The sequence below is a fragment of the Phyllostomus hastatus genome, unplaced genomic scaffold (genome assembly GCF_019186645.2).
Source record: "Phyllostomus hastatus isolate PE091 unplaced genomic scaffold, TTU_PhHast_1.1 phas_contig_113, whole genome shotgun sequence".
Taxonomy (NCBI): Eukaryota; Metazoa; Chordata; class Mammalia; order Chiroptera; family Phyllostomidae; genus Phyllostomus; species Phyllostomus hastatus.
Genome location: NW_025333530.1, coordinates 3,613,030 through 3,628,502, shown reverse-complemented (window position 1 = coordinate 3,628,502; position 15,473 = coordinate 3,613,030). Strand labels below are relative to the sequence as shown.

Genomic DNA, 15,473 nt, shown 5'->3' with positions numbered 1-15,473 from the left:
GTAATACATAAGAAATTTCAGATGCTTCATTGGTTCTTTTGTGCACTTCATTTGTGAACACATACACATGCATTTAATTGCAGTTAAATAGTTGCTTCTGTTTTAAAAAGCACCATGAAAGGTAATGTAACAATCCTATGAAAATCATAGTTCTCATTCTCATTCTGTTTATTCATTATTTAGAATAAAAGAATACTATAAAATAAAAGTAACAACATACTTAAAAAAGTTTATACCATATCTTTCTTCCATTGGCTGTCATTCTTTTAAAAAATGTCAAGGTATAATTGTAGCAAAACACGTTTTTCCATGAAATAGAATGGAATGTATAAATTAAAACCATGTATATGGAACCCAAATTTAATAGGACTAATTCAACCTAATAACCATCGATTAGAAGTCACTGAATGTCACAATGTGTGAGGCACTATTTTAAAAAAAGACAAAAAATGTTCCCAGAGAGATAACAATCAAGAACACTACTTTTTAAAATTTCAAAGAATTTTCTTTTCATTTATTCTTTCCATGATTACTTATAGTAAGTGAACTAGATAGTTAATGATTGATAGAGATTGTCACAGCTCATCACTCATGTCTACTTTAATTGGTTATTAAGATTATAAAAATACCAAGTCATGCAGCAGTACATTTAGGTTTAAAATAGTTTGTTAGTTATTTTAAAACCATGTGAAGATTGGTTGCTCAGTAAAGTTTAGTGAAAACATTTGGATTTAGAAAGCAGAGATAGCTATTTATCAGCTGTGGAATTTCCAAGAGTTAGTTTCTAGTTGGGAATGTATTCTATGTTAAAATATACAGGATCTAAATTTAAAGCCTTTATAATCTTTTTTTTTCCTTAAAGACAACATGTTTCCTTTGCATTTCCAACTAAATCTCTCCAGGCGGTTACTTGAGAACAAATGGGTTAGTTTATGAAATGGGCCTTTAGTCTTTCAAATCCTTCTCTCTGTCAGACCTAAGGATATTATTCAAACATAGTGAACTTTTTGAAGTCAATGGAAGCTTTGTAATTAATTGAACCAGGGGAAATATAAAACGTAATGAAAACATTCTTAACATGATTTTATTAATCCATAGGTTCATTTTTTGATGATGTAAAGCTGGATAGACTGGCAAGTTTATCTTAATAATAAAGATGGATTTTGTTGCCATCACACAAAAATCTTGGAGTTCTTTGTGGCTTTTTAAAATCTAGAGTAAACTCTCAAGTTTCTAGGCTCAAGAAATCTTGTTTGCCACTATTATATATATAAAGACAAGATTTAAAAGCACTCTGATTACATAGTTATTTTGGCTTAAGCTTATTACCATTTAACAAATCATCACATCACCACATGTACTAAAAGTGTTAATGCAACTCAAAATGATCAATAAAATATACTTTAAAAAATGACCAATTTCAGTTAGGGACAAGTTTATCATATAATTAGATCGCTTTTCATTTCTTTTTTAAAAGTGATATTTATTTAAAATATTTAGTAATTAGCTACATTATTCAGTAGTTTAAAATTTTTAATTTAAATGGATTTAAATGTAAACTAAATAGATTTTAAATTAAATAATTTCAATTATATGATTCATGTATATCTGACTTCTAAGACACTTAGTCAAAATGTTTGCCTCAAATAAATATTTTTACTATTTTGGCATTATTACCCACATGCTCTATAATGATATGTAAGAAAATAGGTTAGCTATTTTATATATATATATATATATATCTGGATAAAGATATCTGGCTAAGATTATACACGTTTGGCAATCCTGTATAAGAACTCGGATTTTTGTGTCATTGTTCATTTTAAAATTGTTTTATTATATATAGCTCCTGTAAAACATCAGAATGATTTAGCCCAATTTTAGTATTTTGTGGATTCAGCTAAAATCAAATTTCCCCTTTTCTTCACCACACACACAAACACATACACACCCAACACAGCATGGTAATGGAAAGAACCCTGAACAAGATGGAAGGAGAACCAGAGTTCTAGGCTTGCTTCTGCTCATGTGTGGCCTTGGTAATTATCAACTTTTGGAGGCCCTGCCTTGTCATTTGTTTTTTCTATTCTTAATTCTATTCTGAATCTTGGAACACATCATACCATTTAGCCCAAATATTAGTCTTAATTGGCATCACAAAGGGTGTCCACTAAAAGTTAAATCACATTTTGTATTTTAGCTGTGTAATTTTATAAGTAGGGACAGGTGACTATACTTTAAACTGCTGTTACATATTCAATTTTTGAGTTTATGCCATTTTGGGCTGATGGAAAATTATAATATAAGATACAAATTTTTTTTCAAACTGATGCAAAATATTTATTCCAAGTTAGTTATTTTATGCAGTAGTTTCCCCCTCAAGACTTGTGATAACCACATCTTTTAAATCTGTAAATAATGTTATCAAAATAATCTTAATCTTTGAAATCTCACAAAAATTTATATTTTACAATCCACCCTGAATATCAAGGCTGCAAGAATAACACATTTCCTATATCCAAATATTTTACAGCTGTACCCCAAAAAAAAAGGAAAAAAAGAAAGGAAAAAAAAAAGGAAACCCACATATACTTAGTTAAGGGCTAATGTTACCTGAGCAGCCAAAAATAAAATAAAATATCCAAATTATTAGCATTAATTTAATACAATTATAACTTCAATAGTCACTTTGTCATTGACAATGATTGCTTGAGCACAGGGGTGAGTGCCCCAAGGGCTGGTGGGAGCTGTTGCTGCAGACCAGTGCCGCCTCCTCTCTGCACTGCCAGCTCCCACTAAGATACAAAAGTTTAACAATAAAAATAGATTATTTCACATTTTGGGGAACAGGTATTTTCTTATCTGGTCAATTATAGTTTGAACTTACTCAAGTGAAATTAATCTAAGGATATTAAGAAAATATTGACAGTATAAATATACAAAAATGTTATTTTTCTCTCTATGTGCTATTAAAAATACTTACATGCAACTTACATGTACAAGTATTTAAAAACATAATTAAATATCTACTTTTAAGATGCACAGAATCTAGATTTAAACATGATTTTGATTCATTTAAGTCTCCTGGGATTTCCCTTTCCATCATTTGCACTTTGGAGGAGCAGAGTTCCAGGATAGGAGGGCAGAAGGTGTACATCAAACCAAGCATTCCCTAGGGTCCATGAGAACATGCACCTTTTCTGCTCTCTCTGCAGAATGTGGGAATGCAGGGAAAGAACATGAGAAATCCAAATTCTTATCCACTGTAAATATAATAGTATGCCCATGAGCAGCTGATACCAATCTAACATTTGTATGTTGCTTTCTCTGTTTATAAAGCTTTTTCACATGGTTCAATTGATTCTCAAAATAATCCCATAAATGGGGTTATTAGCCTCACTTTACAGATGAGAAAATGGATACTTAGAGAGGTTAAGTGACTTATTTGTGTACAAATGCCGGTACAACAAAGGCAAGCTTAGAACTCAGGTTTTTTTATTTCTCCTTAAATATTCTTCCTACCATACCATTTTGGTTTTCAAACAAAATGAAGCTACCATAGTTTAACAGTAAAAACCTCATGATTCCAAAAAGGCAGCTTCATGGTGCCCCTTTGTGATAGGAATGGTTTATAGAACAGAATAGAAATGTGTGTTGTAAAATATTTGACATTATCATCAAACTGTCTTTTCCAGGAGGGGAATTTAACCAATAAGTTAAAAATTCAGAAACTCAAAAGTCATTTTGTAGCCTTAACTCATTATTTTATCTTTACCTTGACTGATGAGATGTAAAGTCCAATTTGAATGCTAAATGTATCAAACTTCTAACCTTGTCCAGGAAAATCTTTACTACAATTTTCTTTTATTGGAAATGGGGAAATTTAGAAATTTACTTGGACAAAAAGCTATTACTAAAAACATTCTATATTTACTTATATTGATAATTTTGATAATAGTTCAGGGTAAATTGCATTTAGTTTGAGTAAATTTCATTTACTTCTGTGAGAACGTCAGTATATAAATACATTCGTTTTTCTTGTCTAAATAGGGACAGTATAATATAACATCAAAACATTTGCTGATAAGTGGTCCTTTGCTTTTATTTTTACAAATATTTGCAATAAAATATTTTGCTTGGATACCTACATAGCTTCATAAAACAAAATTTTCAGGAGCAATAAATCAGAGAACAAAAATGAGTATAAAACTTATTTTCTTATGCTCAGGCAAAATTAAGGGAAGACAAATATTTCAGAGAATAGTTAAAAACCTGGTACCTTAAACAAAAAACTGCTATTTTAGTCTTAGTTGATGCCTCTGAGATTGCTTAATTTGTAAGTGAACAGTGCATTTTTAAATCCACTTTACTATTCAATATTAATAAATTAAATCAAGAGAATGTAATTCTTGATACAATTTTTTCAATCAGACTATATTTGTACAAAAAGCCCATTTCAATCTGTCAAGAAAAATGAGTAATATTGACATATTTGGAAATTAAGTTCAGCTATATGCAACAAAGTGAGAATGGGGTAATTTGGTAGTTTCAAGAAAAAGTTGTCTTATTTGCCTGATATTTTAGCAAAATACTTAATCTTGTAGTGTTACAAGTAAGCATCATGCTCTGAATCAAATACCTTACAAAATAGTGTTAATATGGGTTTAGCACTTTTTTATAAATGTTTTCATTGTGTCATTTTCCTGGTAATGTTGGTGTTTATCCTGAAATGACATTCAATCTGTTCTTATTCTTTGGCATGTTTGAAGTCAGCAGAAGCACTCTTTCCTGGGTTTCACTGCTTCTTCAGAAGAATGCACAGTATTTGGGACAAAACCACTTTTAACCCCTTCCCAGCCATCCTGAATACAAATCTCTCCCCTTTTGATAAGTTCATATATGTCTCTTGTTAAGATAGTGAAGGATTCCTCAACATTTGTAGCATCTTTTGCTGAGGTTTCTATATACTTCATTCCACAGTCTGCTGACAGTTTTTCAGCTTCTTCTCTTGTGACTTGACGTTGTGAAGCTAAATCACATTTGTGTCCCACTAGCAGAAATACAATCCGAAATGGCTGTACGTGCATTTTTGCTTCTTCTAGCCAATCTTTCACATGTTCAAAAGATCGTCGGTTAGTTATGTCAAATACTAAAAATCCACCAACTGAGTTGCGGTAATAAGATCGAGTTATTGATCTGAAAAATAAATAGAAAAAATGGTTGTAAAAGAGCAAGTTGTTCTTATTCCCACTTTTCAAATAATGAAAATTTGAAATATTTCACCATAATAAAATTTGAATATACCTTAATGTGATTTAATTAGAATTTATAAAATCAAGTACAAAGTATCTTAAGTGAACAAAAATATTCTGAGACTAATATGCAAGCCAGTTTCAACCACTGAACAAGAAGTTATTTTTAGATAGACAAGCACTTACATGGTATATCTTCTCACACTATTTTAGAATTATTTGTTTTTATTTTTTAAATGTCTGAAAGAATAATTGTAGTTCTACAATAATTACTACATCATTGTAGTTTAAAATAGACACACAGAAAGATCTGGTGAAGGGCAGAGGTTGCCAGCAAACTTGCTATCATGTTAATCACAGTTAGAGTCCTATCCTATACTTATTCAAGAAAAAGGAAATTATTTAGATATGGGAGGAGGTATGCTAATGAGTTTTGCCTCTCCAGATCTAGTCTCCACTCCCTGGGCCTCAGGAAGCTGACCCTTTACAGAAAGCTTTCCCAAACACCCTTGCCATCTGGCTTGCAGTGGGGTCCAGCCAATGTGAGGTGCCAGCTGGAGCCTAGAAGAAAGAGAAGATAGGTATTGACACCCCCATGCCCCCACCCCCCACCAGCCTGTGACTTGGCATTGGTTATGTTCCTCTGCTTCTGGCCAAGGTTCCTGTTGGGTGGGCCCACTCCCATGGCTTTCACCAGGTTCTGCCAACTTCATCCTCTTCTGCTCCATCTGTCTTCCCACTGTAGCTATCCCTGAATGCTTCACCATTCTTTGTTGGTGCCCTTGATCTTTCCCACATTTCTGTAAATGGTTACTTCATTAAACTCTTTTCAGTTAACCTTCACTTGTACCATTTGTTTCCTGATTGAATCATGAGGCAAGGTGACAAGGCCATATATTGTTTCATATTTCTTGCCTTTACAATATGTTATTTTCTCTACCTAGAATGTCTTCTCTCCATTTTTGCCTAACAAACTTGTTTCTCCTCCGTGTGTCAGATCAAAAATCATGTATATAAGAAGCCTTCCCTGCCATTGACCTCCCCACCTTCACTTCTCTCGGGTACTCCTCTTATATTCTATTAGACCTTAAGCATACTGCCATTATGATTATATCAATTTTCATAATGCTCTCATTGGAGGTGCTGGTATGTCTCCCATTAAATTCAAGGCTCCTTGAGGGTCAAATATTTTTCACCTATTTTGTACCTAACAATTGCATAGCCTGGCAAATGATAGACATCACTTAATATTTGTTATACTGGATTAATTAATTTTATTGGAGGGAAAGCGCTAAAAGTTGTATGAGCCAAAGATAGCATGTATCTCAGTTTCCAAGTTGTCAATGGTTCTGAGCATTGAGATCATCCGTAAGCAAACTTGTCTATTACTTGCCTGACTTCTACAAAGACTTCATCAAAGGTCTTTGCAGAGGACCAATGGATTATCGGGTCCTCTCAACCTCTGCATACTTTCATCATCCTTATTGCTGAAATTACAATTCAGTTTGTTACCTGATACCATAAGTACTATTTATTGTGGGAATGTGAAGGAAGTATTTCACCTCCCCTTTCTTGCCATTTCTTCTGCTTTCCTGTTTCTCCTCAGAATTTCCACCAGAGATTCTCAAGTGATTATACTTAAATATTTTTTTCTCAAGGACTACTGTATTATATAGCCATTGACAATAAAAATTCACCTCCCACTATCTTTAGCAGGCTACAAATAATGGAGTTCATTTAAGTTGTTGCTTTAAACATTTTTTTGAGGGATAATTAATCTGTTATTGTTCCACTACTCATCTTTATATGTGTGAATTTAGGCAGATGTACAGTGCCTTAAGACAAAATTAAAGCTATGTTATTAGGCTGAAAGTTTTAATTTATTCAGCACCACATCTTCATTAATTTTATTTCCCTTCCTAGTTAATTTACCATTTGTAAGATTTTTAGAAACATGCTTTTGTGGTTGAAAACTCAATGTTGAAATGCTTATATATTAGGCAGAGACATGTCTTACACTCCAGGAATTACCATGTTTTCTAATACCTGGCATTTAATTTTGAAAACATTTAGAATACAGTTGGCAAATAATTCTATAAAGTAAAATACAACAAAGTACAGTATATGCAATTATGCTATACAACAGCCCTTATTGATACATTAGAATAAAGGGTCTCAATATGACATCTGCTGCTTTCTATGTAATTAATTGATCTCCAGTTTCTGGGCGCAGGTATGGATATCAGGTTTAAAATTCTAATAAGGTTAGGCTTCAGATTAAGATTTTATTTGTAACAGGGGGTAGGTTTTCCCTACAACAATTGGGAATCCTGCTGTCAATCATTTAGGGCAGTGATTTTCAACCTTTTTTACCTCATGGCACACATAAACTAATTACTAAACTTCTGTGGCATGCCAAAAAATATATTTTTTGCCAATCTGACAAAAAAATAGGTATAATTTTGATTCATTCACACTGGACAGCTATTGTTGTGTTGGCACACATAAACTAATTACTAAACTTCTGTGGCACGCCAAAAAATATATTTTTTGCCAATCAGACAAAAAAAAGGTATAATTTTGATTCATTCACACTGGACAGCTATTGTTGTGTTAGCTGTTGTCATTTTTTAACTTGACAATCTAAGGGAGAAGAAGTCAGTGCCCCTGACTAAATAGTCAGGCACTGCATGTTTTACATTTTTTTGCAGCATGCCAGTTGAAAATCACTGATTTTAGGGAAAAGACAGTCCTTCAGACTGAAAACTGGATCTTGAAAGGCAGCTCTAATGGAGAGGGCAAAGGAGCATCTATTTTTCTTAGGATCTGCTTTCTTGAGTCAGGCCTCCCTGTAAAGAATTCAAGAGTTGATGATAAATAACAGTTCTTTATAAGCAATGCCATCTTACTGCATGTTACTTTATATTGATTTCCTTCTGGGATTTGAAAGTCTCACTGAATGAATGGATGATTTAAAGAAAAGGAAAACATTAGAGAAGAGAGGAGAAATAAAATCATGGATTACAATCCGGTCTTAAGTGTGTTATTGGAGAATTAAGAATTATGAGACTACACTCTGGCACTACTGGTAAGGGGGATGCTGCACCCCCTAAAACCACTGTGATGGTGGTATGATAGGGAAGGTGAACTATGGAGGACAGGGATCAGGGTTATAAGTTCTTAGTCACATCTTATCTGTCCCATGTGGAAGATCTGGTTTTGATCACATAAACAAACAAAAAACCCTACTGGTTCTTTTTTAAATTGAACAACAATAAAAATTAAAAAAAAATAAAAATAAAAACTATGTTTAAAGGTAAAATATATATGTATATTTTTATTAATTTTAGAGGGAGAAAGAAAAAACATCAATGTGAGAGAGAAACATCGATTGGTTGCTTCTCATACGTGCCTCAACCAGGGATTGAACCCATAGCCTAAGTATGTACCCTGACTGGGAATTGAACTCCCAACCTTTTGGTGTAAGAGATGACACTCCAACCAACTGAGTCACACTGGTCAGGGCCCTACTGATTTTTTTATGCCTAGAAAGCTACAGTATTAGCAACTCCTATTCCATTTTCAAAGAACAGTCTTGTCTCAGAATTGTTTTCTCTTCTTTGCCTTAACTGAGAATGGCTAGTCCCTGAGAACACAGCTTTCCCTCCAGCATGCTCATGTTGTTCATTCTATAGGCTCAGGAGGTAGCTTCTGCATCCTCAATGCCACTTCCAGATAATTATTCTCTTCCAACCCTAATGTAAAATAAATAAATTAATTAATTAATTAAAATCCCCTGTTCCTTTGAGGCTTATGCCATCTGGCTCTATCATTGCTGTCATCTGCCAACTGCTTGGTCATTCTCAATGTACTGAAGACTAGAACTTTGCTTTGTTTCTCTTTCTATCTCAATTCTTGTCATTTTGCTCACTGATTTCAATATCCATTTAACTTTCTGATGTAATCTCTCAGTTTCTTGACTTCCTCATCTCTAATGAACTTTCCCCTCCATTCTGCCTTTCTCATTCACTTCCTTTTCATCATCAAAAATGTTCACCACCCCCAAAATGAAAAATTTAATTTACTTTTTGATCAAAATCTCACAGCACACCAGCATATTTTTACTTTGATAATTATTTAATTTTATTAAGATTTGTAATCCACTGCCCAACTCTATGACTTTCTATCCATCAATATCTTGCTGTCTTTACCTCCTCCTATGTCTTAGTTCTATGAAACATGACTACAGTTTTTCTCTTAGAAACATCTCAATTCCCAAGCCCTCTCCTTCTGTCATCTTCATTTGGGAAAACTATATCTAGATCATTCCAGAGTGTATCTGAATGTTTTTGAGGAAAACCATTCAACCAGATAGGCTGGTGTCCCTATGAATTAATAATAACCAATCCCAAATGGACACTCAACACTGTCAAGGAATACTACTGGTATTAAGAGAAAGTCTTCTCCCTATTTCTTCACATTTAGGTTTCTACAATAAGAAAAAACAATTTCCATACAACCTTCCTCTCCCCAGAAGAAAAGTGATGGGAACATTTTACTTCTCTTACTAGATTCCTCCATGGCTGCTCTGTGTGATTAGAGTCTTTCTCAAGCTGGTGGGAAGAATCACTGTATTCAAGGGTAGTACCCTTGTATAGCATCATTTTCCTCTCTTTTCCGCTTTCTGAATCCTTACATTGGTTTGCTAATTGTGAGTGGTAGGCAGCTGCCATGTTTATGCTCATCACTGAATACTGAGTGGTTCTTAAATGTCTGCCACATTGTGGGCACTCAGTACATTCTTAGTGGATGAATGGTTAATTTGATAGGAGCCATGAATACAGCTTTGGGGAAATAGAACAAATGGCAGAGAGAGTTAAGGAAGTTTGAGGGAATAAGATACTAGCAGTGCATAAAAAAAGAAAGGTGCTCATCACTAGGTCACTAAGTTGCTATGAGCATGTCACTGTCAGTGGAGGGTGGATAAATTAAATATATATAGATATAGATATAGATATAGATAGATATAGATATAGATATATCCTAAATATAGGTCTGTCCAGAAGGTGTCCAGTCATTTAACATGAAAAATAAAGACATCTATTAAAGAAGATACAAGAAACATTGTACATGGGACAATGACACCTCAGTCCCCTTCAGAGCAGGCATGTTGGGACCTCACACAGTTTTCCCAATCACCGTCAGCTGCCCTGTCTTATTTTTCTGAATCTCATCAACAGTCTGAAATCTCTTCCCTTTCAAAGGTGATTTTAGTTTTGAGAAAACCCAAAAGTCACAGAGCACCACATCTGGGCTATAGGGGGCTGAGTTACCTGGAGGATTTGATGTTTTGCCAAAAGAGTCTGCAGGAGACATGATGCATGAGTGGGAGCATTGTTGTGATGAACTGCCAATCACCAGTGGCCCATAGCTGCCGCCTTCTGAATCATCTGAATAGTTTCCATGGAGGAATGTTCAAGCTTAACACAAAATTTGATTTATATTCATTGCTTTCCTTGCTCAGTCATTTTGAATGCAATGGCCACACAATACATGTGCTCGCTTAACAGCATCTACTGTCCCCAGTGACTAGAACAGTGAAGTTGTTATTGTTCATGCATGTGCACTCCAATCCACTCTCCTTGACTGCCAGGTTACATTGATGTTGTGCAAACCATTCTGGTTATATTAACAACAGTTGGACTTTTCCCAGACAGACCTCATTGTATGTCCAGTGAAAATATGATAGCCAGTAATCTGTGATTTTTCTTTGGTGGAGGATCCCTTAATCCAGAACATGCTGAAAAAAACCTCTCCAAAGACAAGTTGTAGTTATCTTATGCCCCCTACCATGAAGAAAGAATCATACTACTTGGTGGACCTTTTTGGGTTTTGGAGGATATTTGTATAATATTTGGATGTACTTCTATAATCCAGTAAGTGGGAGACCCAAAAGGCTACCACTGGCTTTAATAGGACTGAAAGGAAGAGAAGTCCCTTAAGCTTGTTGAAGCTACAATGCAAGCAGCTTTTTCACTCGGCCCATGGGCCACCAGGTTTGATGGTGCCTGTCTGAAGTGTCTATTGCAGACTGGGATGCTCTATCAAGCTTAGGGAAGGTTTCACTGGACAATTACAGGAGTGGTATTTGGGAGTTAAGCCACGTTCTCTTTGTCGAGAGCAATCTCAATTTTGAGAAATGCAATCTTTCTTTAGTAAGAGATCAAAATGCCTAGCTGTGGAACACCAAGTGATTGTGCAATCTAAATGCTCATCAAGAGCTGTATGTTCTCTGACTCATTAGATTGGAACTGTGTCATCAAGCAGAAGTCACATATATAGGTAGGAATAGGGGTGCAAGCTCAAGGGACCTAAAGTAACAAAGCTCAAACATCCGTATGCTTACTCCTGCAGCACCCTCTCCATGTATGGTCTTATTTGGATCTTCCAATAATTAAACAGGAAATAATTTCAAGTCTGCCTTATAGATGGCTTAAAATGATATGCTGCCATTGGTCCGCCCCACTCAACTGGTCAATGGAAAAGAGCAACCCTCCAATTTGTGGAAACTCTCCCAGAGGAAGAGACAGAGAGATGTAGGTAAGAACCTACATCAATTCCTAAGCAGAGGCTGAGGGTTTGGCATAGTGAAAAAACAAGAATGAAGGACTGATAAAAAAGAGGTATTAGGGAAGAGGTATGTTGAAGGGTCTACAGTATGTGAATACTTGTATCCTATGTGAATTTCACCAAAAAAATCCCCATGGAGAAATTCCTAATAATCAGCAAAACAAAACATTCTGTCCTAAGTTAAGAGTCAGTACACTTTCACCCCAGTTAGGACTCAAAGTAGTAACGGTGGAGAGATGCAGGGTGTGACTGGGCTCAACAGACTTTTTCTTACCTGGACTGTCATTGCTTAATCCCCCATTTTTCACAGCAGCTACTGACACCTTGGATATGGTACTTTACTCTGGGTGGGCCATCATGGAATAGATACTGTAAGACAATGAATCTGGACTCAAATGATACTAGCACTACCATCCACCAACTTATGAAATACTTTGTACAGCCATGGTATCTCATAGTTTGATACAGAGCAAAGACTTCACCTCACAGAGGAAGAGATAGGGAAGTTGGCAGATGCCAGGGAATTCATTGATCTTGTCACTGCCACATAGAGGCACCTTGCCCTATAAAACTGTGGAACGGGTACTAAGATTCGGCTATGCCCATGTTCAGATTTGTTAAATTTTGGCATGATCCTTCAGGATCTATGTTCTAAACCAGTGAGGAACAGAGTAGATGGTATTTTTTCCCAATGAGTAGACACTGTGGTTTGGGAAACAAGGGGTGAAAGTGGGGTGATGGTGCCTCTCACAATTATACTTAATAAGTCACTAAATTTTTTTTGCCCCTAATCCCCATAACTCTAAATTATGCTGATAAAAAGGTTTAAGTATGCAAGGGAGAAATGCTTTTACTAGACAACTACATGATGCTTCTTTCACTAGACAACTACATGAGTTGGCTGAGACTGCCAACTGGCCATCTGGAGATTCTTATGGCAGTAGGTAAACAGGCAAAAAAGAGACAAGGGTTTTGTGGGGACCACACTGGCCTTCTGTGGTTCTTGCTGCCTAGAACTCCTAGGATCTTTTGATTCTTCCCAGCCTGGTCCCTCCAGTTTCCTATCAAGTCGCTGTGCCTCAGTCATGCTTCCAGTTACTTTCATTTTTGATTAAGGTCCTCAGGTTTATTTTGTAGCTAGCAACCAAAGACCCAATTGATACAGTCTGTATATATTTTGTAAGAATGACACAAAGCAGTCACAAATATTTAAAAACTTTCAACAGTTTCATTCTTTGTTAAAATTATTGTGCTGGAAAACACACGAGATCCACCCCTCTTAACAATTTTTAACTGTATTGTTAACTATGCACACAAGTTGCAGAGCAGCTCTTTAAAACTTTTCCCATGACGCATGATAAAACTCCATACCTACTGAACACCAGCACATCTCCTTCTCCTCCCTCCCTGTGGCAGCCACTCTTCTATTTTCTGCTTCTATGAGTTTGACTAGATACCTCATATAAGCGGAATTATGCATTCTTTGCCCTTCCTTCTGTGACAGACTTATTTTACTCAGTATAAGGTCTTCAAGATTCATTCATGTTAAGGAATATTAGAGGATTTCTTTTTAAAAAATGGCTGAATAATATTCAATCATATGTATATACTGCAATTTTATTCATCCACACAGTTTATTCTTCTATGTACCGTATTATTTGGACTATAAGACGCACTCCCCCGCCCCAGATTTGGGAGGAAAAGGGTGGTACATCTTACAGTCCCAATGTAGCTTACCTGGCTCGCTGTGGGGGGTGGGTGCGGTGGAGCAGGGTCACAGGTTATTAAGTATTTTACTACATTTTTTGCTTCAAAATTTTTTTCCCTATTTTCCTCCTCTAAAACTTAGGTGCGTCTTATGGACCTAAAACTATGGTATCTTTGCTTTAGAATGGAAAAAAATGCTCACCTTGTTTATGTAAACATTTCTAACTGTTTTCCTTTTATTCCTGAAATACACAGACAAAGGATATTGAGAGCACTGATGTTTGCTTACATTTACAGTGAGTTACTTAATATATGAGCAATGCAATCAAGTGTGAATGATATTCCTTGGCGAATTTGGAATTTTTTCTTACACAAATGACATGATTACTAAGATTCTAATGTTGGGGCCCACCCTGCCTGGTCTCAGGAAGCTGTAACCCCCCATGACTTAGGCTGAGTGAGAGACCTCTGGACCAGGAGCCACTAAGGAGACAAAACTTATTCCCCTGCCATGAACACTGCCTGTTCTGTGCCTGACCTCCTAAGCTTGATCAGTTAGTCAATGACGGGTAAGATTTCCCATGGGGGGAATCATCTAAGACAGGCATGATCATGAGGAGGCCTCTGGGAAGAGACTCAGGGCTGTGGCTATGAAGGGATGATCAACATCAACCCCTGCCCCCTCGGCTTTGTCAAAGCCTGAGTCCTTGTTCTTAGAAGTGAGAAATCCAAGTCTCCTGGCTGCCTTTGTCTCCTCTGTTGACTCAGGCCTGCGGAAATAGCAGGGGCGGTGCAGCCCAGATCAGAAACGGCAGACCTCTGGGGTAATCAGGCCTGGGACATAGAATATGCAAGATCCTGTGAGATCTGTTTGCTGGAGGATGTTATTAGATTAGAATTTGAAGGCACAGGCAGGAAACCAAAACTAGCCCTTTGAGCCATGCCGTCTTTTTATATGTTAAAACTCCAAGCTCTGCTCAGAATCACAGTGGGGGTTCTGTCTGTACCTTTGTAAGTCACCTACTTCTTTTGATCTGTTCTGCCAGACTGTGAATCCACAAACTAAGTCTGTATTCTTAATAAAAATCTGCTTGGGAATGGAAACGGAGCACTTCTCACTAGAGAGAGTGGCCGTTCTGTCCCTACTTCCCCACAGGACCTGGCTGTCTCTGTGTATCCTTTTCTCAAGTTTCAACGAGCCATCCACAGCGTTCCGCACTCACTGCAGGCTGGTGAGCACGCGTGATTCTAAAATATGTAAATGATATCGCAAATTAAATAGTTATCTAGTTTCCTGAAAGGTGTTAAGAAATAGGATGCCATTGTCATATGAAGGACAAAAGTTCATAGGCTATAGAATGTTCAATATCATTTCTATTAGTTATATATAAAATTTTATTTGAATGTGGCAAGATTATATACATCTTATATGCTGTTATTATGAACATGGTTGGACGTACACAGACCTCTTTAAAAAGCAACAAAACATGGAGCATTTGTGGACTGACTTAGGTAAAATGAACCAGATGTTCCATGCTGGAAATGCCCTTCTTGTGGCTCTGCCAATTGTAAAATAGGCACTTAGAGGATAGGAGTACTTTGATGCCAAAGGCTGTTGGCAGCAAGCACCCAACAAAGCATTAGTCTCATGAGAGCCTCTGTTCATCATGACATTACACTCCTGCCTCCATTTTGGGAGCAGTCATTGTGCTTTATTTAACTGTGTCAGTTGCCTTGTGATCTGGACCTTTCGAACTGCTTTCACAAGACTAAACAAGTCTCACCGTTCTTTTTATTAGTACTGATGTTAATAGTCCCTGCGCTTGCTTAAGATTCTGAAACTTGAAGCTTATAACTTATATTTTTCTTTATACATACAAACAT

The 15,473-nt window shown here is 36.1% G+C and overlaps 2 protein-coding genes across 2 annotated transcripts in view; one reads left to right on the top strand and one right to left on the bottom strand.

Annotated features, from left to right (window-relative positions):
- SLC35F2 (solute carrier family 35 member F2) overlaps positions 1 to 15,473 on the top strand; it is a 176,838-nt gene that overhangs the window by 25,900 nt on the left and 135,465 nt on the right. The gene's annotated exons all lie outside the window — the stretch shown is intronic.
- The window catches only part of RAB39A (RAB39A, member RAS oncogene family), a 33,025-nt gene continuing 19,877 nt past the window's right edge, over positions 2,326 to 15,473 (bottom strand). The window contains exon 2 of the mRNA XM_045836570.1: positions 2,326 to 5,196. Within this exon, the coding sequence (XP_045692526.1) occupies positions 4,770 to 5,196 (427 nt within the window). The 3' untranslated portion in view covers positions 2,326 to 4,769. The remainder of the gene's footprint in view (positions 5,197 to 15,473) is intronic.